Genomic DNA, 24002 nt, shown 5'->3' with positions numbered 1-24002 from the left:
GCCAGTGAGGTTACGGGACAGCCAGGAGAGCGTGGCTTCCCAAACTCTTTCAAGACATTTTGCTGCAAAGGGGAGCACAGAAATAGGGTGGTGGGCTGGCGGGGGCAGTGGTTGGCACACACCTGTAATCCCAGCACTTTGGGAGGCTGAGGTGGGCGTATCACGAGGTCAGGAGATCAAGACCATCCTGGCTAACATGGTGAAATCCTGTCTCTACTAAAAATACAAAAGGTTAGCCAATTGTGGTGGCACATGCCTGTAGTCCCAGCTACTCAGGAGGCTGAGGCAGGAGAATGGTGTGAACCCAGGAGGCAGAGCTTGCAGTGAGCCAAGATCATACTACTGCACTCCAGCCTGGGCGACAGAGTGAGACTCCGTCTCAAAAAAAAAAAAAAAAAAAAATAGAAATAGGGTGGTGGCTGAAGAAGAATGTTATGGTCAAGTGAGAGTAATTTTCCTAAGACAGGAGATAGTAGAGCATGTTTGGATACTGTTGGTGAAGATCCTGTAAAAGGGAGACATTGATGATACAGAAGGAGATGGCATTGAAAAAAAGATTTTAAGCATTAAGACTTCAAAAGGAAGAAAGAAGATCCTAAGCACAGATGGTGGCACAGGCCTTCATGGGCAGAAACATGTGGGTCACAGTAACAAAGAAGGCAAAGAGTAGTGACAGTGTGACTGGTCTGATCACCTCTGCTTCCTTGGTGGAAGCTGTGGCTAATATAACGGCAGACTGATAGGACTTACATGAATAAAATGTTACATCTTGGGGACAAAATGTTTGAGATTATTTTCAAAAATGCAACAAATGCAAAGGAATTCAAAGCAGTTACATATGGTAGGGTGGGAGGGGAAAAACTTGATGAATTTTAACTTTAAGACATGTCTGTCTTTTTCTAACGTGTATCAGAAACAGAAGGCAAGCATTGACTCATCGCAGGATGAATTAGTTCCAACTGATGTTAAGAAGGAAATTCCTTGGATACAACAAAAAAGCCAAGAGGTATTTGTGAAACATGGGGTAGGTTTGAAATAGTGCTCTGTAGATGCACCAAATAGATCAGTTTCCTATGGAAACGTACTGGAAAGTTAGAAGATGGAATGAGACACCACTCGGCAGAGCACTACAACATACAGGTGTAACTTTTCTGAAAGCAAATAAACACCCTAAACACAGCCCAATCATTTAGATCAAGTTATATGAGCTTTAAGAACTGTACGTAGGCTGACATGCAACCCAACAATGGTGTCCAGGTAAACCACAGCAAAGCATGAACTGCAGTACTCCACTGTGGAGTGAGTTTTAGGGGATGCTACCTCTGTCCTGTGGACCAGGAACAGGGGAAGGGATGCTGTGGCTGCAGCTGTTCAGAAAGGTGACCGACTGATTACAGCTCGTGCCTGGATTTAGCCTATTGATCTAGTCTCAAGTTCCCAATAAAAGTGCATACTGGTTTTCCTTAATCAACTGTTCACTAATTTTTCACTACTTATTTTCTTTCCATTGGCCATATAATTGACATGTGTTTCATGTAGCTTTAATGTCACTTACATAGTAGCAGTTAGATTTAAGCAAGGTATTGCAGTGGTATTACTTCATGTACACTTTATATTACTCTTTACACATTTTAGTTTCTGTTTCTAGAGAATTGCTATCTATGTATCTCTTTATATATCTCTCTGTCTCTCTCTCTCTCTCTGATTTCTCTTGCTTTGTTAAGTGATACACTTGTTCTGTTTCAGGCCATCAAAAAGGAGGTTAATCTGTTTTCCAAGAAAAGGAAAGAGATAAAAGAAGGAATCAAATCACTTTCCAAAACTGTAAGTGTTGTAATTTCATATTCTAATACATTTGGCTCTTATTCTAAAATTACTTTTTGAACTTAATTTTGTTCTACCCTGAGGAACTATACCTCCCTTTCTCTGCTTGTAAGCTCAGTTTTGTGAAGTTCTTTAATAAGATAAAAGTTTCACCAATTCACACTTCATATCAACAGTGGTTTTCCCCATCTTCCCCCAAATTACCATCTTAATTGTTTTTATAATACTGATTTTTACCAAAGTTATGCATTTATATTTTTACAGATTAAATAATACTGAGTTGTGTAGTTAAAAATAATATTTTTTAAGCAGCCACTGCCCTACTTCTCTTGACTGATACTTGTACTCATGAGGTAACTGTTTTCTCTTCTTTCCACTTTTTCATTTGGTCTGTTTACTTCCGTCTAAATAGTCTTCTTACTACTGTTGTTATTTCTTGATATTTCTGTTTTGATGCTAACTATGGGCTTCCTGGTATGGAACATGAGTAGTTATGCTTGTTACTGCTCCCCATCCCCACTATAGCACACATATAAATCCATGCTTGGAATACATACTATGATAGTTATTTGAATATTCTTCAAAGCTGAGCCACACGGTGTATTATTATTACATTTCTGCTTTTACAACTTGATTTTTCTTAGAATTAATAGTTAACCTTTGTTTTGGATAAGCCTTTCTATGACCTATTCAAACTCAAAATGCTAACAAATTCTTCTCAATACAATCAAATACCTGAAGTGATCAATCTGTCAGTGCATTTTTTGGGCAACCTCCCTTCTAGAGCTTTCCATCCTCCAGCTCCAGTCAAAGCACCTTGCTCTTGCTCTGTAGACCAGGTGTATGGCTGCTGTCCTAGAGACCTGCCTCTTAAGTTGGAGCTCTTATTTCCTGAATCCCACTTGATTTTCTTTGTATTCTTGGTGTGTGTCCTTCAGTAGCTTCCTACACAGGACTGCTGTGTTGCGCCATGCTTGGGAACATCCTTTATAACATAGCTGTGCTTCTGGGGTACCATCCAAGTGGTACCACTGTGAATGGTGCCCTGCTGCTAGACCTGCCAGATGCTTTGGCTCTGTTCTTGAGAAAGGGTACATGGGAGGTACATTTTGTGAGATGTGGTTATTCTTAAAATGTAATTATCCTACACTCATATCCATTTGATGGTTTGCCTTCAGAATGTTGAAGGCTTGCTCCATTGTCTCCTGACTTCCAGTGTTTCCTTCAGAGACTCCAGTGCCTGACTCCCAATTCTTTGTAGGTAACTAGATTTTTATCTTTGGAGACTATAGGATCTTGTCTTTATCCACAGTGTTTGGAAATGTACAGGTATGCACCTTGATATGTTCAATGGGTATTCTTGGTTTGCTGGTGCAAACCAAGACTCTCTTCCCTTTTCCACTCTTCTTTGAGCCCCAAGAGGCTGGCCTTTATGGATAATAGCAATGCACTGTCTTGCCTTCTGACTTTCTCTTGGGTTTAGGCAATAAGTGGCATCAGCAGGAGAACCCCATTGTTGCTGTTCATGAAGGTCAGCCTCTTGGGGCTCAGATCATGGATTGCAGAGCAGGAGACTAAGACCAGGGTCCTCATTCTCCCAGTTTCCTCCCTGTAGGGTTATGAGTTGGCAATGACCGCCATCTCTCTTCTACATTTATGGGTCTCTCCAGGTTCGTTAACCACTCCCAGCTCTTGCCCTTCAGACCTAGGAGCGGAGATGGCTTCCCGCAGTTGGAAGCCTAATGCTTTATCATGTCTTGCTGGCTCTCCTTACTCTGCCAAATCTTTTTTTTTAAGTTTCTCTCTTCAGTTTTCCCATTTGAATGTGTTACCTTTTCCTACCAAGACCCTAGGTGTTTTCTTCTTTCATGTACTAGACTTTGATGGGCATTTTAATAGGAAACCTTTGTCTCTCGGTTTTAGAAAAAGTTCTTAAATCATTTCCTTGGCCCTTTGTTTTTATTTTCCTAATTACTGATAAGACTGAGCACCTTTTCATAACTCTAAACAGTATTTGTATTTCTTCTCCTGTGAATTTCCTGTTTATATTCTTTGCCTATTTCCTTATTGGATAATTGGTCATTTTCTTGTTGATTATAGGAGTTCTTTATTTTTATTTTTTATTCATATGTATTTATGATAATTAGAGTTAGCTAGCCTATGGTAACACATAAACTCAAAAAAACATAGTGGCACAGTGATGAGAAGTTTATTTCATTCCCATGTAACCATCCTGGGTAGGTATTCAGCTCAGCAGCTGTTCTGTTCCATGCAGTCATTCAGAGACCCTGCTATCTTCAACTCAGGGCTTCAAAGATTGCCTTGTTTGATCTCATCTGAGTCAGTTGGAAAGGTAAAGAGCATGAAAGTGTGAATGGGACATATCTAAAGGTAGCCCTTATTATTAGGTGGAACTTCATGCAATTGCTGTTTTATGTGGCTCAACCTACAAATATTTTCTAGAAAAATATATGGCTCATCCTACTACAAATACTTTCTGTCTTTTAACTTTTATGAAGTGCCAAATTTTAAATAATTTTATTATAAAGCAGAATTTTAAAATTATGGCATGATCCAAGTTATTGATCGTTTTCTTTATAACTTTGGGTTTTACATCTGATTTTAAATGACCTTTCAAAGTCACACATATTTTCTTCTAATACTCTTTGATTTCACCTATAATTTATTTTTGTGAATGGTATGTCATATGGTTCTAATTTTATTTTTTTCAAATAAATAGCCCATTTCCCCTCTATCAATCCCTGGACATAGGATTGTTTCTGGACTCTGTTCTAAGATTGAATATTGATCTTTTCTTGAGCCAATACCAAGCTATTTTAATTACTATAGCTTTATAATAGTTCTTGTATCTTGAGAATAATTCTCCTTTTGCCCTTCTTTTAAAAAAAAGGCCTTTTTATGTATACTTACTTTTCCATTGGAATTTTAAAATCAGCTTGTCAAACTCCATGAAAAACTCTGATTTGATTTTGATTGCGAGTATATTGCTTATAGTTTGATTTGGAGAAGAATTTACCTGCCAGCTCTGAACTTTAGTGTATATATATCAATATATATGATAAAACTTTACTGAAGAATATTTTTTAAATTGAATTAAGATATATACAGACAGTCCCCACCTCAGAGTGGTTCAACTTATAATTTTTCGACCTTATGGTGGTGCAAAAGCAATGCACATTCAGTAGAAACTGTGATTTAAATTTTGAATTTGGTCTTTTCCCAGAGTAGCAATATGTGGTACCATACTTTCTCACAATGTTGGGCAGTGGCAGTAAGCCACAGCTCCTAGTCACCCATGCAGTCATGAAGGTAAACAATGAATACTCTGAAGTGTACTGTGTTGCCAGCATTTTTTGGATATTGTGTTTTATGTTTTCACAGCCCATCATGTCTACAAATGCCCCTTTTGACATGATATTTTCATCTTACAATGGGTTTGTTGGGCCATAACCCCATCATAAGTTGAGGAGCATCTGTATATTTATATATTTACATCTTTCATTTATTTATTTAGAGACAAGATCTTGCTTAGTAACCTAGGCTAGAGTGCAGTGGCACAAGTGTAGCTCACTGCAGCCTTGAACTCCTGGAGTCAAGTAATCCTCTCACCTCAGCCTTCCAAGTAAGCTAGGCCTGTAGACATGCACCACCATGCCCAACTGATTTTTGTAGTTTTTTGAAGAGACAGGGTCTCCCTATGATGCCCAGGCTGGTCTTGAATTCCTAGCCTTCTTCCTTGGCCTCCCAAAGTGCTGGGATTACAGGCATGAGCCACTGCACTAGGCCTATGTATTTATTTCTTTTAAAATATATAACTTTGAAAGTTATATTTTTTTTTTTTTTTTTTTTTTTTTTTTTTTTTATATATAACTTTGAAAGTTATATTTTCAATAAATATATAATATTTACATATGTGTATATTATATATTTATTTCTTTATTCAATTTTAAAAGTATAATCTCCAGTGAAAGTTTATAGTTTCTCCGAAAGTGACTTTGTATAAATTTCTTATTAGGTTTATTTTAGGTATCTTATAGTTTATACCATTTTTGTGAATGGAATATTTTTCTATTACATCGGTGATACGGTTTGGCTGTGTCCCCACCCAAATCTCATCTTGAATTGTAGCTCCCATAATTCCCATGTGTTGTGGGAGGGACCTAGTGGGAGATAATTGAATCATGGGAGCGGGTCTTTCTCATGCTATTCTTGCGATAGTGAATAAGTCTCAGGAAATCGGATGGTTTTAAAAAGGGGAGTTTCCCTAGACAAGCTCTCTTCTCTTGTCTGCTGCCATGTGAGACATGCCTTTCCTTTCGCTTTCTGCTGTGATTGTGAGGCTTCCCCAGCCATGTGGAACTGTAAGCCCATTAAACCTCTTTCTTTTGTAAATTGCCCAGTCTCAGGTATGTCTTTATCAGCTGCATGAAAACAGACTAATACAATTGGTATATGTTATATATTGGTATATATTATTGGTATATGTGAATATTATTGATTTTTTTCTGACCACCTTGTTGAATTCTTTTTAGTTCTACTATTTTGTCACTTGATTGTCTTAGATTATCTAGATAGACTATCATATCTTTTGAAAATAACATATTTATCTCTTATCAATTGTTATCCTTCATTTATTTTTCTTGTCTTGTGATTCTTTTTATGAAATACAATATTTTGCACCCCTAGTTGCTATAAAATTATAACTTTCTTGCTTAATTAACTCTTTTCCTTTGGGCAACAAGTCTTCTATTTGTTGAATTTATTGTTTCTCTCCAGTGGTCTTGTTGTTCCCCAAATATTTAGTGATTTATTGTTATTATTTCATGCTTGTCTTTATAATTGAAACTCCCTGTTATAATTCCATGATACCAGCTCAGTCTGCTTTGGAAGAAGTGTAGGAGATCTGACTTTAGCAGGTGTTCTGTCTGCTCTCAGTGAAAAGAGAAGGGGTGGGTGGTGTTGGGAAGTGTCTTGGCAGCCCATTGTGTGGTGGGGGAGTTCTCTATTCTTTCTAGCCACTAACAGATTCCTTGGGTCTTGCCTTGTTTCTCCCATCCAAATATTCATTCCAATTTCTTCTACCTGGAGACAAACACTCCAGCTACTACTGCTGGACCCTAGGGAACTTCACCAGGTTGGGGTACAGGCAGGTTCTACTGTCTGTTTCTGATGCAGCAGCCCCAACTAATCAACCTGCCAGCAGGTAAACCCTTGTTCCTGTATCTGGTGTAGCTTCCACCTGTTGTTGAGTGCTGTGCTGAGGGCATTCTGGGCTATAATGCATCCTGCTGATCCATCTGATTTCCATCTTTCAGTTGTTATAGTTTTCATGCTCCTGAAGGATTCTATTTCTTTTTTCCTCTTCATTGTAGTAATGGATTTATCTATGTTATACTTCTTTTCTCTTAACTTTTTTATATTTTGGGGCAAAAAAGAAAAATCGTTGAACTCATTCTCAGTCTATCATTTTGAAACTGAAGTCCCACTTTTTCTATCATGTTGTCTGCCTCGTTTTTGTTTATTTGTAAGTGCTTTTTATATATTAAAGACATGAATATTTTGTCATATGTGTTGCAGTGTGTATCCTTTGCCCCTGAATTTTTTGAAGTTATAAACTTTTAAAGATAATTTTTATTGTATAGAAGTTCAAATTTGTACAAAATTGAAGAGAATAATATAATACATCCAGTGGCCAATATCATTTCACCAATGCTTCCATCCATTACCCCTTCCCTGATTATTCTGAAGTAAATCCCAAACACCATATCATGTCTAATTATTTCGGTATGTGTCTCTAAATGATAAAGACTCTTAAAACACATAACCACAATGCTGTTAGTATACCTCAAACTAGCAACAGTGCTTTAATGTCATAGAATGAAATGATGAGCTTATATATTTTTGTAGTTTTTCTTATTAGAGGAATGAGTTTTTAAGGATGAAACCTTAAAACTTACAATAACCACAATAAGCCCATAATCTAATTCTTTACTTAGTAGTACATTTAGATAAATAAAACATCTATTTTTTATTGATTGCTGCCTAAAAGAAACTAAGAAAATTATCTTATTACAGTTTAATTCTTTACTTGTCACCACCCTTTTTTATTCCAACATTCAGATTCTGAATATGATGGAAGAAAATGACAAACTAGAAAATATTGCAAAATTAGACCAACAGGAATTTGGTCTAGATCTTGAGGAACTAGAAAGGCTTCATGATGAAAGTCAGGAAGAAGTGGCAAAGGTATGAAAAAGTGTAATTTAAGCATCATAAAGTTATGATGAAAGAAGTAAAAAGATAATAGGAAAGGGAACTTCTTCATAATAATGTGAATATGAGAAAACCTTTTCCAGTGTAATGTGAATAAAGCAAACGTAGTGCATGTAAGTGTAATGAATCAGAGGGTCACTGAATTTGGGGGTTTGGAGCATGGGGAACATCTAGGCCAGCCAGACATCTGACATTTGCTTCCCCTCCATGACATTCATGCCAGCCATATGTTTGAACATTTTTGGAAGTCTTCTTAGCCACCTCATGCCAACTTTGGACGCTTCTGGTTTAGTAAGCCCTTTCTTAATTAGAGTGGAAATCTTTCTTCCTGTACTCACTGATCCTTCTACTCTTTGAGCACTTCCTACTCTATGGCCCCTCTGAGAGTGGTAGAGGATTAGAAATTTCCATGTTCCCTGTGGATCTTCTCCTGTCTGGGCTAATTATCCCAGCTCCTATGACCATCATGTATTATAGTTTCAATAGCCTCGTCATCATCTTGCCCTTTTCCTCCAGATTAATTATATTTGCATATTGTACCCACAGAAGAATTCAAATTATTTTCTGTCCAGTGTAGAGAAAAGCATAAACTGAAACTTCCATTCATACTATACTTCTATTAATTCAGCCTTTGTATTATTTTGTGGCAGTCACATCAAATTGTTTGCTCATATGGATTTTATTTTAAATAAAAAGCCCTAAGTGTGTTTTACACAGGATATTCTGAAGCTACCTCTTTCTCAACCTGCTAGTACAGGTTAATTTTTTGAATCTGCAAATATAAAAACACAGGAGAATGAAAGATAGCTGGATTCAAGGACAGTTAAGGTGGATTATAATAGATTAAACAACTACACCAAGAGGAGGTTGATTATTTGACTGATGCCTCTAGGAGGGAGGTTTCCACCATGTGCCCCAGGACTTGGTCCTGATAAACATGTTTATTAATGACTGAGGTGAAGATATAGAAATGAGGAGATTTGTCAAATTAGTGAATGACATGAGACTGAGAAGTTGAGGAAATGTAGTGGATAACAACTAGGACAAGAGTATCTCAACAGACTGATTTAGTACAATAAAATTTACCTGGGATAATCATTCCTTCGTTTATTCTGCAACATTTATTCATGTCCCAGGCACATTAATCTAGGTGCTGGGAATACAATAATGATGACAGACACATTTCATGGGGTAATGTACTGAAGAAGACCGGTCGTAAACAAATCTCTACATAGTATATGACGGAAACAAACTGGATGCTCTGATAGATGTGGGAGATCTACTTCTGTGGTCAAAGAAAGCCACTTCAAAGGGCTGACATTTCAGTTGAGAACTAAAGGAAGAGAGGCATCCGGCTGTGCAAAGATCTGGGGGGGAGTGAATGTCAAGCACAGGGAGCACAAGAGCAAAGGCCCACAGGCAGAAATGACTTGCAGTATTCCAGGAACAGCACGGCCAGAAAGGGTGAAGCATGGTGGATGGGAGAGAGCCTCATGGAATGAGGTAGGGGAGGTAGGCAGAGCCTAGCCCCTGAAGACGTTGTATATTGTGGTAAAGAATTTGGCTTTTTTATTGATTGTGCAACAGGAAGCTATGAAAAAAGTCCCATTTTCTTATCACAAGAGGTAGGCAGCAATCTAGGAGCTTTTTGAATGTATTTATTTTGATTATCACAATTCAAAAAAGTAGGTGATAGTTTGCCCCACTTGAAAAAATTGAGGCTTAGGTAGAGGCTTAGAGAGCTAGAGCCACTTGGCTAAGATCAGAGCCAGGAGGATCCTGGCTGTTCCTCCTAGGAGGCTCTTCCTCCTTGGCTCTAGCTTGGCTCAGGCTCAGAATGCCCCCTGCTATTCTGCACCAGGTTCTCCCAGCCAAGTCATCTTGACCACTCAGCAATGTGTGTGGGTTCGGTGCCTGCCCCCTCCCTCACTGTATATTTGCTTCTCTTTCCAAGCTGTATATGACTACTTGACACAGTGAACCTGCTCCCCTGGCCCACTGAACTATTTACCATTGCCAAATTCATCCTACCTCCCCCACTGCCACCCTGTGCCTCTGCCCCAGATGCCCCTACTTGCCACTACCAAATTCATGCTCATCCCTCAAGAGTTCTCCTTGATCCTCTGAGGCAGGATTTGGTGCAGAGAAAGGCCCTCCACATGCTAGTTTCCCTCATATTGTTTATTATTTTTCTTGAGCTCTGTGCCTTTGAAGAGATATTAACACCAGATTAGGCACAATAGTGGTCCAGTAGAGAACAGTGTTAGCAAATGGCACCATAAACTCAGCTGTTTAGGAGCTTTCAGCATGTTTATGATCAGAATACTAGTCCTTGGGAGGAGTTAGTGGCACCTGCCAGTCAAGGATGTGAATGAGAGACTAGGCTACTACCCTGCCCCGGCCAGGATCTCAATAATAGGAAAAAGACCAAAGCCCGATAATGACAACCTGGACACAGTATTAGGGACTGAGTTTGGAGGAGTTGATAAACAGCCTCAGGAGTGGAGAGAGGAGGGCCGAGTGGGCTGGGAATCAGGCAGGTCCTAACAACTGATATGCCAAGCCAGCTGTCTATTTAGAAAGAAATAATTTAAAACTATATTAGCTATTAACTTACTGGGTCAGAATCAAAAAGAAATGAATTGCAAATTAAAGTCATTTAATCAGACAATAAAATAAATAGAAATTCACAAGAAGTACTAAAAAAGACATTTTAAATCTACGAGACATTATTCTTAGCTAGTTTGCTAATAATTCTGCCAAAAAAAATGAAGTGCACAGAGATCCTGAAAAGGATCCTAAGGACTAAAGATTGTTAGGTCTTACTTTCACACCAGGTCTTTCAGCAAACTGTATTAAAATAGGAATACTTAATTATTTAAATAATAAGCAATGGGATTACGTAAGCAAGTAAAACTAACTGAAGTAACATGTTTTTAAGTGGAAAATAACACAAATTGTATGATCCCCAAGAGTAGTAGAGGGTTCTTTCTTATTGTGGATGTAAATAATAGAATAATTAAGTACAGTAAAGACTCCCAGACAGAGGTCACAAACGCACTTCAAATGTGTGTTGGCGAGATTTAAGCCAACATTTAAATATCTGGCAGTTTCATATAAAAATATGAATTCCAGACCTCTCTAATAAAACAGGAAGACTTTGCTCAGTGGTTTTGCTTCACTGCTGTTCCAACCAGCAGACTTTGTGCACATTAACCATGCAGCTCACCACTACAGTGCATCCATCCTCACAGCCCGCTTCACTTGTGTATGCAACCTGACCATCCTTAGAGGTACTGTGTGTCCTCAAGGAAGAGAATCCAAGTCTACAGACAAACTTCAGGAGATGTTCTCAAAGGCAGAGATGTGTTTCCCGAAAGTGCATCTCAGTGCAAGGTGGCTCAAAGTGTTGGAGAAAGACAACCAGACTCTACCACTGAAGGTGCAGTTAATGAGTTTACAATGGAGATTATTATTTCTGAGGCCACACTTTCATTTTTATCTTTTCCCTTTGTCTGCGTTCTTCAAGATGATAAAGGATATAGAGATGCATAACCTAGCCAAGAGCTATTTGGCTGAACTTATCAAAGAAGAATGTTGGAATTCGATGGCTGTGAAAGGTCGAGCTCTTAAGGTAACAGATAGAACCCTAGGTACAAAACCTAATGAGAATTGTCATCAAAAGCTCAGGAAAGTTTTAAAAATAAATTTAAGAAAATTCAGGCATAGCAAAGCACTGAGAGCATGACTTGCCCCTTCCTATACTGAATTTCACCTGGATATGTCCCTGTCTCTTGGCTCCTTCCCTCTGTGCTCAGTCCCCATGTGCTTCCCAGCCATCACTTCTGAAGATCCATCTTAGCATTCTTTTCCTCCTTTCCTCGCAGACACCCTCTGCATCTGGATCTTAATAGATGTCTGCTCACTCACATTTCACACAGATTGAACGGTAGACGAAATGTGGTTCACGTTTCTGCCTGTGCCTGCCTTCGCATTTTCTAAAGAGCTGTTCCTCATTGAGATGCCCTCAAGTAAAATTTCCCTGTTTGTGTAGGGTGACCAAAAGTCTCAGGTCATGTCTGTGATCCCAGAGTAACTATTATCAGCATCCCTTTCACTTTCAAATATGCTCCAAAAGTAGACAATGAAGTATACGGCCACCCTACATTTTGTATGATTTGAGTATTGCTCTAAAACAGGGTTCTCATGAGCCATACATTTTGGGCTGGATCATTTCTTGTTGTGGGGGCTGTTCTATGCCCTGCAGGATGTGTAGCAACATCTCTGGCCTCTATTTGGAGACAGTAGCATTGTTTGCCTCCACTAATTAAGATAAAAAATGTTGCCAAATGTCTTGGGGGAAAAGGATGGGGAAAGAAGGAGGGAGAAAAATTGCTCCTAGTTGAGAACTACTGACCTAAAAATCAGCCCTTCACAAAAGCACAGTATTTTATATGAAGTTTATACCAATACTCATGGAATACATTGTTTTATTTTTAAAAAGGTTTCCATTGACAATTTTACCCATGCATGATTAATCACAGAAAACATCCCCTACTCAACCCCAGAAATGCACAATTATTCTACAAATGAGTTTATTTTGTCTTGCGTTTTTTTCCCCAAGTGTTTTCATATCCCCTGTGTGGTTGAAAACTTCCCGATGAAATCACGCACGGTTGAAGAGCTGAAAGAGTTGGAAAGAGTTTTACAACAAAAGAAGATTGAAGCAGAGTGTCTCAAAGTACTATTTTAAATATATGTGTGTTTATATAAGTGATGTGCTTTATTTTATAGAGTCTCCTTTGTTCAGATTTGAGTTGGGATATAATTTAAGTTTAGGTATTGTATGTATTTATATTTTTATTTCTTGTTAATTTGTAGAATATATTCTAATGACTATAGGAGCCTGTATCCACGCAATAAATCAAGGAACCTATATCTTATACAACACTGGCTAGCCCTCAAATATGAGGGTATACCTTAAAAAATGAGATTTGGGGTTTTGCTCTTATCCTGCACAGAGGTTGTCTTCATCCACAGATATCCTTTTCATCCTCCCTTGTCACTAGGGATTGTTTTTAAGATAATTGATCAAGGATAAAGTAGAATTTGTTTTGATAGAATTGTGGTTTTCCTAAATCCCACTTTTTAAACAATAATCTCTGTCAAACCACTAAAAAAAACCACTGCCCTTCAGTGTAGTTTTATTTTGGTCAGAACGGTGCACCCACTCTTTTTCTGAAACAAAAAGAAGGCATGCTTAATTCTTCCTAACCTTCACCCACCAGTCCTTTGTGAACAGGTTTCTTTGTAAAATATAAAGACAATATATATTTCTTAATATTTAAGTACCAAGAAAGACTCAAAATATTTACAAGCAGGTGTCATACTGACAGAAAGATATAAATATTACACACCCTCAAGGACAATTTTTATTCCTTTGATTTATCCATCGTGTATCAGTTCTGAAGCTTTAATCTCTTCTGCAGCAGTTCTGGGATCTATTCATCACTTTGATTTCAGTTGTTGGCAAGACAATTCAACAAATTAAAATGATTGTTAAAATAATTAAGTTGTCACAAAATTTCCCTTTAGAGGATTCTTGTTATTGCTTAACTTCTGTGTCATCTTTTTCTACATTTAGCTACGGAAGGAAATTGTAGAGGCTCAGTCTGGAGTTATATTGGTTAAAAAGCGTCATGAAGAGGATGATGAAGAAGAGGAAGAGGAAGACAAGACAGTAAAATGTAGCAATTTGCCCAATTACCTGCTTGGTAGTCTGAGTACTGATTTTGGGGTAGATACCTCTTTATTGTCAAGCCAATTGCAGCTTCATTCCAGAGAAGAGAAAATCAACCAAATTATATTACTGAAAGTGGGTGAATTCTTTTTATCCTCAAAAATCTCTAGAATACATTACGTGGCTTTCAAGGTCTCACATTGAAAACTAATGCCAATCAAATGATGATTTAAAAATACATAGAGGAGGCTGGGCGCATTGGCTCACGCCTGTAATCCCAGTACTTTGGGAGGCCGAGGCAGTTGGATCATGAGGTCAAGAGATCGAGACCATCCTAGCTAACATGGTGAAACCCTGTCTCTACTAAAAGTACAAAAATTAGCTGAGCATGGTGGTACATGCCTGTAATCCCAGCTACTCGGGAGGCTAAGGCAAGAAAATTGCTCGAACTGGGGAGGCGGAGATTGTAGTGAGCCAAGATCATGCCAGTGAGCTGGATCTGCACTCCAGCCTGGCGACAGAGCGAGACTCTGTCTCTAAATAAATAAATTAAATAAATAAATAAATAAATAAATAAATAAATAAATAAATAACAATACATAGTCATGTCCTTTAGACAGATCTTGTGTACAAGAGTTGCATTCAACCATTTGGACTAGGTTACTGTGATACCAAGTTTTCTAAAGAGCATTCCACAACAGCTGACACCACAAACCATTCTGCTTTGAACATCAGTAAGCTCAAAGAGAAAAGAAAACACTAGAATTTCGTTTTCTCAGTATACCCAAATGTCAATTAGGATTTCCTTGTAAGATCAAGATGTTATTGTTTATCTATCTGCTTAACCTGGGGAAAGACAATTTCCTCTAAATTTCTGTAAATTCTGGGGTTCAAGGATAAGGTGTGGGGTCCCTCTGGCTCTAAGCTCCTACTCCTTAACTTTCCACCAAACAGTCTCAGAATATGTCTATACATGTAGAAACCCTGACTGAAGGTTTTTGAAAATGCAGTGACTGAGATTGTGCCAATGAAGATAGTTTGAAATTGAATGCTGGCAATCCCTGAAAGCCCTGAAAGCCCTCCAGCCACGTCTTCTATTTGAGTTCTAGTCTCCTGCCATGTTCTTAAGCTCTCTCTTCCTATCCTTTTCTTTTTCTGCTCTAACCCCTGAAATTTCTGTTCATTAACACTCAGGGCTATTTAGTTACCTCATTTGTTGCTCAGTTTTTGCCTTCAGGGTCTCACCTTCTTGCTGCTTTTAATTAAGGTGTTTGCCTACAAGGAGGTAATTTCAGCCCAAGAGAAATTCTCGTGCTAGCTGTTAAGATCATTTTTTCACCCTGCTTTAATGGTTTCGTCTTCAGTAGGATAGACATATAGACTAAACTCCCATGATAACTCAAAGGCCACTTTGGGTTGACCCGTCAGCAGGAGTGGGGCAATCCAGTTGGTCCCACTGGCACCTTAGGAATTGCATACTCCAGTCGGCTAGCGCAGCTGTCTTTCCTACCTGAGAATGATGTGTTCGTATAGAAGAAGAGTATTGTGTGTGGTGGTGATTCTCTGGCAGGCTCTCCAAATACTTTCTACAAACTATCTCTTCTTTTCCACATCTACTCCAACCCAGGTTCCAAAGAAAAGACACATGCCAACTTAAATCCTGTATATTGCTTTTTAGATATTTTATAGTGGATTTTGTACAAAAGTAGAGAGAATAGCCCAATGAGCCTCTAAGTACCCATCACCCACTTCAGCATTTGTCAACCTGCACATGGAGTTACAATTTACATTTCAGGAAGTAGGTTATGGTCTAACAATTATGTGGTAGCCTTAATCCTACCCATACTTGGATGCCACTGTAGATTATTGAGCCAAGGAATGACTTAATGTAAGTAGTATTCTAGAAAGATTCATTTTACCATCTTAAAAGATAATTTGTGGAATGATTTTAGAGGGAAAGTATAATTGTGGGATCATGTTACCGGTAAAGACATAATAAGTGATGTGTTTTCAGTAACATGTTAATATTTCAGGATATCATTTACAAGGTAAAAACTGCTTTCAATAATGAGTTTGATGCTGCATATAAACAAAAAGAGTTTGAAATTACACGCGTGAAGGAAAGAAATGTTCGAATTCGAGAAATTATTGTTGATCTGGAATTGGAAGAAGCAGTCTGGCAACCAGAATTTGAAGACTGTGAGAAGCCAGAGAGGACGCTTGTTGTGCAAGATGAGGAGGTACTGGCTAGCTGTGTTCTCCCTTCCCTTCTTTCTCAGAAGACTTTCCCCAGCTCCTATTTGTTCACCTTGGTTACTGTATGGGAAGTGATTGTACTGGGTAGCACTCTCAGTTGCAGATAACAGAAAGAGGTGATAGAGCCTCAGCAATAATGAGAATTTCTTTTACGAATCCTATGGAGTCCAGGGAAGATTCGGACACTGAGCCCAGGAAGAAGCAGAAACCAAAAACTGGAGCCTCGTGGGAGGTCCAGAAGCCTTCTTTCTTCATCTCTTAGTTCACATCACTCTGCATTTCTACTTCCTCTGGCAATTTCTACTTTGTATCTCCTCCACATGAGAAAGTAGCTGGTCTGAATTAGAATCTCTTAGTCCCAATTCCCAGTTCATTTGGGAAGGGGCTCCTTGGCCCAGCTTGGGTCCAGTGCCTGTACCCAGAGTGGTTGGGTCACATTGCGGGAACGAGGCCAGTGGAGCTCCAGTAGTGATCTAGGTCATTCAGGCAGTGTGGATCCCACAGAGAGGGGCTCTCGGGACAGCCTTCTTTAAAGATTTTGGCACAGAGGCAGTTGAAAATAAATGCCTAAAGAAAACAATTAAAATCTGACAATATTTCATTTTTTAAAAGTAAAAAAAAAAAATGCTAAAGAATATTCAAAGAATTTTTCTCACATAAAACCAACTTGACTTCTAGGGGCAAAAGATAATAGTGGTGTTTAGAAGTAATAGAAAATATTTTTACAGTCTCTGCTGGATGCTGGCTGGATTGAAGTGAATTTATCATTGTAAGTCCTTATAAGGTAGGTACTGATATTTCATTTTACAGATGAGGAAAGTGAGACACAGAGAGTTTGAGTAATTTGACCACAGTTACAAAGCTAGTAAGTGTCATTGTTGGGGGTTTGGACCCAAACCATCATGCCTTACAGTTCATCCTCTTAACTTGTGCACTCTGCTGTATTTGTTTAAGCAGGTTGTTTTTCCTAAACCAGACTTTCACTATGTGACCTAAAACTCTGGAGCAAGATGACAGCAGGGACCTCACTCTGCTGCTCTCTGGAGGGCCCTGCTTGGGGCAGTCACTTTGTACCTGCTTCTCCTTGGGCTGTAATCCATCCTACATTTAGGAGAGTGCTCTTGCTGCAAGCCAAACTTACTATGTCCCTTCTCTGCCTCACCCCTTGCAGTGGCTGCTCACCTCACTTAGGATAAAGCCTACAAGCCTCCTCCTAAATGCCCACCCCCACCCCCTTTCTTGCCCAACTGCTCTCCCACCTGGCTCCATTCTGGTCACAATTTCATTCATACAGTCCCTTGAATGCCCCAAGTTCTCAACCTCTTAGGACCCTTATCCTTCAGAATTTGGCTTAGATGGCACTGCTTTGAGCCCCGCTCCCACCCCTCCTTAATCTATCAGGTTCCCTGTTATAATCTTTTTAGTGGTGAACATAAGCTTTGAGAGTTAATAGAGAAGTAAAGATCTATTTTTCCAACTCTCTCATTTTAGGCCTTATCTTATTCCAAAACAGAAAATTAGGTGCAAAGTCTGCAGAGTCCCTTTAATCCCCTGAGTATCTTCTAGCCTCCTGACAGTATGTGGCAGGAACGTTTAGTTTGAATTTTGTAAGAATAATAGCAGGAAATGACATTTTCTCTTTCAGATTACAGCCCACAAACACGTTATGCCGTGGCACAAAGCCAGAGAAGAATTGATTATGAATCGTGAAACGGAGCACTGGCTTCTGATACAGGCATGCAGCTTTGCTTACACAGGACCTAAGACCCTCTTTGCTTTAGGGATACTGCTTCCTAGTTTGGTTTAATAACCCATCAACACATTTGTCATGGTCAGAAGTCACTTGAATCTCAGTTGGTCTCCTTCCCCCTTCTCTCCTCTAGGCACCTTCCCCAATCCCAAATGCAGTTATTCTAATGTTGGGTGGGAAGCTGCCTCTGGAGCCACTGGAATGTCAGGTCTCTGTCTCAGCATTCCTCTCTGATTCTGGCTCTTTCCCAGGGTGCCAATACAAGACTCCGAGCTCTGATGGACATGATGGGAGGAGTTCTGGAAGTCAAGAAGGAAGATATTTTGAGAATGGTGATATTTCTGTTCATCCTTATGGAAGGTGGAATGGGGTGGAAAGAGCTACTTAAGTTTTACCATTTTTGTCCTATATAAACCTGGGTTTTAGAAGTTCTCCAGCAACAAATATTATACAACCTCCGTAGTACCTTATAAACCTACCACATTAGGGCCTGTCATGGTGGCTTATGCCTGTAATCCCAGCACTTGAGGAGGCTAAGTGAGGAGGCCCGGAGTTCAAGGCTACAGTGAGCTGTGATCACACCACTGTACTCCAGCCTGGGAGACAGAGCAAGACCCTGTCTCAGAAAACCAAAAACAAACCACATTAGACAGATAATAAATTTGAAAATGCAGGTTTGCCCTCCAATCTGACAAGACACAAACAAATCAATAAAAGTAAGTAACTACAGTGGTTTTGGTCTCTGCTGAAGGCAGGAATACTGCTTCATTGGTAATTGTCCAGATATACCAGGAAACATTTTCTTTGATACCTGACATAGGTGTTCCTGGAGCTCAGGGGTAGTTCTCGCTATAAAGATTCCAACACACCCCTCTGAGTCTGTCACCTAAGAGTCCAGGTATATCCTGCCCTGCTCACCTTCACCTAAGTCACAGAAAAACTGTTGTAAAATTTTAAAATGCCTTTCGCCCAAGATGTCAGGTCATTGTCCTTGCCAATGTGAAGGACTGTATCCTTTTAAAGGGCTTTTAAAAAAAAAAAACTCTGAGCTTTTACTGTACTACTGCATTTATGTTTAAGCTGAAATATATGCTTTTCTTCATATCCTCAGGTGATTCCTCAACCTGCTTTCATGGCAAAACCTGATGCTGTGTGGACTGAAGAAGAAAGAAAACAATTCAAAGATTATGAGAAAAAAGTAAAGGAGTTAAATGAAGAAAGAGATAAGTATAGAAAGGTCAGAAAAGCAAAGAATTAATATAACCTACCATATCCAGAGTGCTGTTTAAATATCTTTTCAAATGTTTTCTATTTTCCCATATCTTTAATAGCTTAAGAATAGTGTTTCAGCTTAAATTCTCAAGAGAATTTAGAGAAGTAGGTGGAGATAAATTTAAGGAGTTAAAACAATTTTAAAGCAAAGAAACATATAGCAATAGTTTTTTTAAAAAGCTCTTATTGATTTCAGCATTTCCCATGTCATTACAATTCATTTGGCCCTTCATTCATTCTTCAGGTGTTCAATGAACACCTAATACAGCATGTTCAAGTCACGGCAAGGTATTGCTCTGTGTTGTGTACATTTATTTGAATTCAGTGATACTTTTGCTTGATTTGTTCTCCATCTTGAGAAAAGGGTTTGAAGAACAAATGGCACAGTCAATGCAGTACATTATTTACAACTCAAATTCAAGGTTTTTACAGTGCACTTCTGCTACTTTTATCCCCATGCATTGGAAGGAAACACTGTCACATTAAAATTGCTCACAATTACAGTAGAGATATAAAAGATGATGATGTGCAGTCAAGTAAATAATATTTATTCTTCTATGAAGGAAGTAAAGTCCTACCATCATTCAAGGTGGGACAACTTGCCTGCTTACTAGTGACTATAGCTCATGAAGAGCTTCTTTGAGTCTGTTGTGAACCTGTCCACATTTTTATTCACTGCAGCCCTGTAGGGTCCCTTATATTTTAACCTAAAATGGTTCTTACTCAAAGCCAAAATCAGTAATACTGAAAGAAGTAAAGATTTCAAAGAGTTAGGGAGTATAGATGCCTAAAGAATAAAGACTGGTGACCTATCAACTACATTTACTCCACAGTTTTGTGTTGTAAGATAGTTCACTTCCTGCACCCTCACATCCCTGCACCTTCTTCGTACTCACCTGCTGAAACCTCAGCCTTGATTAAATCCGGTACTCTGCCTTCTCTGCACCTACACCCATGAAGTGGCTAAAGAAAAACTACTGACTGGGTTTACTCAAAATTATGACCTTAATCTCAACTGGGTCCTTAGAGCTGCTCTGAAGTGCTACCCCATTTTTCCCCTAGCCAAGTGCTCTCACACTTGAATGCAAGTCTGCATCACCTGGCGGATTTGTTAAAAATGCAGGTTCTGACTGCACTGTTGCTCTGGGAAAATGAAAGGACACTGAGATTTTGCGCTCCAAACAGACTATTGCTGGCCGGTGGACCCTACTTTAAGTGGCAGGATCCTAGAGTACCATTTCACACCCATTGCTCATCTCCCAAACTTTCAACACCTGATGCCCTCAACTCACTCTCACCTTATTTTCTGTTTTACTAAGAGAAGAGGGACAACTAAAAGCGATTTCCCTTACTCCTCTACTGCTGCATCCACCCGCCACCTGCACTGAATCCATGGTGTCTGCCTTTCTGCTTCTTATGGGTGAAATGGCCTTGCATCCACCTAAGCCTGGTCCTTTCCTGGTGCACTAGCTGCCATCCCATCTCACCTACTCCATGTCATTACTCATCAATTTACCCTCTTCCTTCCTGCATCATCAATTTTTCCCACCCTGTGGATTTTCCCCATCAGTGTAGACACATGCTATAATTGTATACATCTCTCATCTTATTAAAAAAAAACTTCCTAGAAGGAAATGCTAGAGTTCTTTCTACTGTTCTTGTGATATTTGGGTCAGTGTAAATTTATTTCAAAACAAAAAGTAAAAAGAAGAAACCCAACTCCTTTGACCTCTCTTTCCCCCTGGATCACTCAATGTCTCTGCTCTCCTTTATGGCAAAACTCAAAAAAATCTGTGTTGATGGTTTTCAATTTCTCTCTCTCAATTAAAAAACTTGTATTGTGGAAAATGTCAAACATGTATAAAAATAGAGAGAACAGTATAATGACTCCTTTGCCCAGCTTCCACAATTATCTACTCACGGCCAATCTTAATTCATTTTATACCTCCACTTACTTCCCTAACATTGGATTTTTTTTCACCAATTTTTATTTTAGAATTATTCAAATGTACATAAATGTTACATGAATAGTACCATCTATATACCATATATTTGTATCAATAGCATATATATTATATATATGTTATATTATATATATACCTGAGCACAGCAGTTTTTTATATTGCCACGTTTGTTCTCTTTTTCTCCTGAATAGAGATAAATCACAGGTATCATGATATTCCTAAATAATACAGCATAAATCTCTTAAGAACAAAAATACTCTTCTACATAACCGCAGTAAAATTATCATACAAAATAAGCTTAATATTAATATGATTATCTAATTAAGTCCGTATTCAGATTACCCTGTTGTTCAAGTAATGTGCTTCATAGCTTTTATTGTTGCTGTTTATCTAAAAATCTAATCAATTTCACTTAGTTTTTAATGTTCTTTTAGTCTCCTTTAATCCAGAACAGTTCTACAACTTTGTGTTTGTGTTCCATGACATTGACATTTTTTAAAAATTGAAGCTGATTTTTTTGTGGAATGTCCCCCAAGTTGAATTTGATTGTTTCCTAATGATTAGATTTAGGTGCAATATTTCTGACAATCATACTAAGTAGATGATGCTGTGTCTTTGGTGCATCATATCAGGAGGCTCCTGATTTTAGTCAGTCCCACTATTGGTAACATTAAGTATGATCACTGGAAAGAAGGTTTCTCCAGATTTCTTTATTATAGAAGTTCTCTTTCTCCTTAGTGTGTAATAACTCATCTGTGGGGGGTGATATTTTGAATCTGACTCTCTGTTCATTCTGTCTTTTGGCATCCATTGATGACCCTTGCCTGAATCAATTATTACTATAGTGATTGCAAGATGGTGCCTTTCTAGTTTTTATCTTTTATTTTATATTTACTAGTTAGTATTCTTCTGCAAGGAGAACTTTTCCTCTGCCCTACCAGAGGCATACTCTAACTTAATGTGTTTTAATCCATGACTATCATTATTATTTCTGTTTTTCAAAGTGTTTGGAGCTTCTTCAAGTTGTTATCTGTGTCCTTTTCATGTGTCTTCATCAGTTTTTGAGCACTTTCTCCCTTTCTAACACAGCAAGATGTTCTAGGCACCTAGAATCAGCTATTTTTCTTTTTAGAGAATCCTGGATTCCTTTTACCGGGAATTGGTATTTAGAGACCAAGATCTGTGTACTAGATGTGCTCTTTGCTATAGGGGTTAGGAGTCATTCTTTCTCTCTCTCTCTCTCTCTCTCTCACACACACACACACACACACACACACACACACACATCCAGTTAGCTCCAATTCCAACTCAATTCCAATTCAACAGCACAGGGTTCTTTTCTCTTTCCTTCATTAAATATGTAGGTCTCCTTTTTTCAGTGAAAACTCTCGTTCCCAAAATATAAATATACTTACTGATTTGCTCAGTCCTACAATGTGTATAAAATACCTCTATCAAACATGCTGTCCCATCTACCGCCTATGTTTTTTTCGCCAAACTGTCTCTGCGTCTTCCCAGAGATTTCCAGCTGGGCTAGAGGCTGAGCCCCTTTGGTAACAACATTTAAGGGAACATGAGCACAATGCATAATGTCCTTAAAAGCGTGTTGTGATGTGCACATTTTGTAATTACCTTTTTTGTTGTTTTATAGCAACCATATGTAAAACATTCCAAATACTTCTACAGCTCTGCAATCTAATCCCTTTGTCACTTTTGGAAGGTGACTTTTCATGTTAATGCACATTGCCCTCTCTGTAGAGGAAGGACAAAGGTATGGGCCAGCCTTACTGAGAACTAAACAGACTCCAGGGAAAGACTCCCCAGTGGGAAACTTTGTTCTCTACAAAGTACCAGCCAAACCAGAAAGGTGATTCCAGGAGGGGTTAGCCAAACAGCAGCAACAACAAAAAGGTGCAGTTCGGGTTTTCAGCTTTAAGATATCTTTGGACAATGTTATTTTTACTTGTTTTATTTTTTTCATTAGAAGTGACCAAAATTAAGATGGTGAGACCTCTGAGACCAAATTTTTGTCCCATCCCTATCCGCTTCCAAGTTGCTCACAGGATGGATCATGTGCCCCTTATGTTGAGGGGATCACTTAACTGCTCTCCTGCCTCCTTGAAAGAAAGAAAGAAGATTATGTTTTTGCCACCGATTTAGCCATATAAACCCCATCTCCTTGCCCTTTTCTGGGTTTCAAGCTGCTGTCTTTAAAGCTCCATATCACTGTCCTTGGTTTCGGTTGGTCCTGGTGAAATTTTGAACAGGTTATGTACAAGACCTTTTAAATGTTATATTATTTTGGAACTTTGCTTCTTTGGGTTTGTGGCATCTGGGCCACCCTGCTTGGCTGTGAGGGCTCTCTACAGTCTGCGGGCTGGCAGTTTGCTGATCGTTTCAAGAGTCTTTCCCTACTAAATCCCCACTTTTGGTAAGTGTTTTGTGTAAGGTCTTTTAGGTTTACATCCTGAAGCTTATTGGCTTAAAATGTACTCTTTTTTGATATAGTCTCTTTGGGGCCAGTTGGGAGAAAGCGAAACCAATAGTGCAACCATTTTGATAGTGAATATTAATAGGTATCTTTTTGGAAATAAAGAACCAGTCCCTCCAAACAAACAAACAAAACAAATACTATAGCAATTTTCAGATTTCCTAGTAGCTCTTTTTTGTTCTTAGACTATATCCCACTAAGAATACACCAACATATTATGCTGAGAATTACTTTGACTAATTCTTTTTTTCCTCTTTCTGTGAGGAAAGCTGATAACATTATCAGCTTGATATACAGTTGACTTCTTTAGGCAATGGGGAAGAGGCTGGTGTGTCTTCCAATTTTATGATTTTTCTTTTGTTTCTTTTTTTTTTTTTTTTTTTTTTTTTTTTGTTTTGGTTTTTCCCCCCC

At 38.6% G+C, this 24002-nt stretch overlaps 1 protein-coding gene across 1 annotated transcript in view; it reads left to right on the top strand.

Moving 5' to 3' along the window:
• CFAP43 (cilia and flagella associated protein 43) overlaps window positions 1-24002 on the top strand; it is a 108566-nt gene that overhangs the window by 56247 nt on the left and 28317 nt on the right. Inside the window, exons 18-27 of the mRNA XM_025396840.1 lie at window positions 914-1006; window positions 1747-1824; window positions 7966-8091; window positions 11648-11752; window positions 12743-12859; window positions 13763-13993; window positions 15892-16098; window positions 17760-17849; window positions 18116-18196; window positions 18976-19101. Coding sequence (XP_025252625.1) covers window positions 914-1006; window positions 1747-1824; window positions 7966-8091; window positions 11648-11752; window positions 12743-12859; window positions 13763-13993; window positions 15892-16098; window positions 17760-17849; window positions 18116-18196; window positions 18976-19101 — 1254 coding nt within the window. The remainder of the gene's footprint in view (window positions 1-913; window positions 1007-1746; window positions 1825-7965; window positions 8092-11647; window positions 11753-12742; window positions 12860-13762; window positions 13994-15891; window positions 16099-17759; window positions 17850-18115; window positions 18197-18975; window positions 19102-24002) is intronic.

The sequence above is a fragment of the Theropithecus gelada genome, chromosome 9 (genome assembly GCF_003255815.1).
Source record: "Theropithecus gelada isolate Dixy chromosome 9, Tgel_1.0, whole genome shotgun sequence".
In the NCBI taxonomy this organism is placed as follows: domain Eukaryota; kingdom Metazoa; phylum Chordata; class Mammalia; order Primates; family Cercopithecidae; genus Theropithecus; species Theropithecus gelada.
This window is presented reverse-complemented; position numbering and strand designations above follow the sequence as displayed.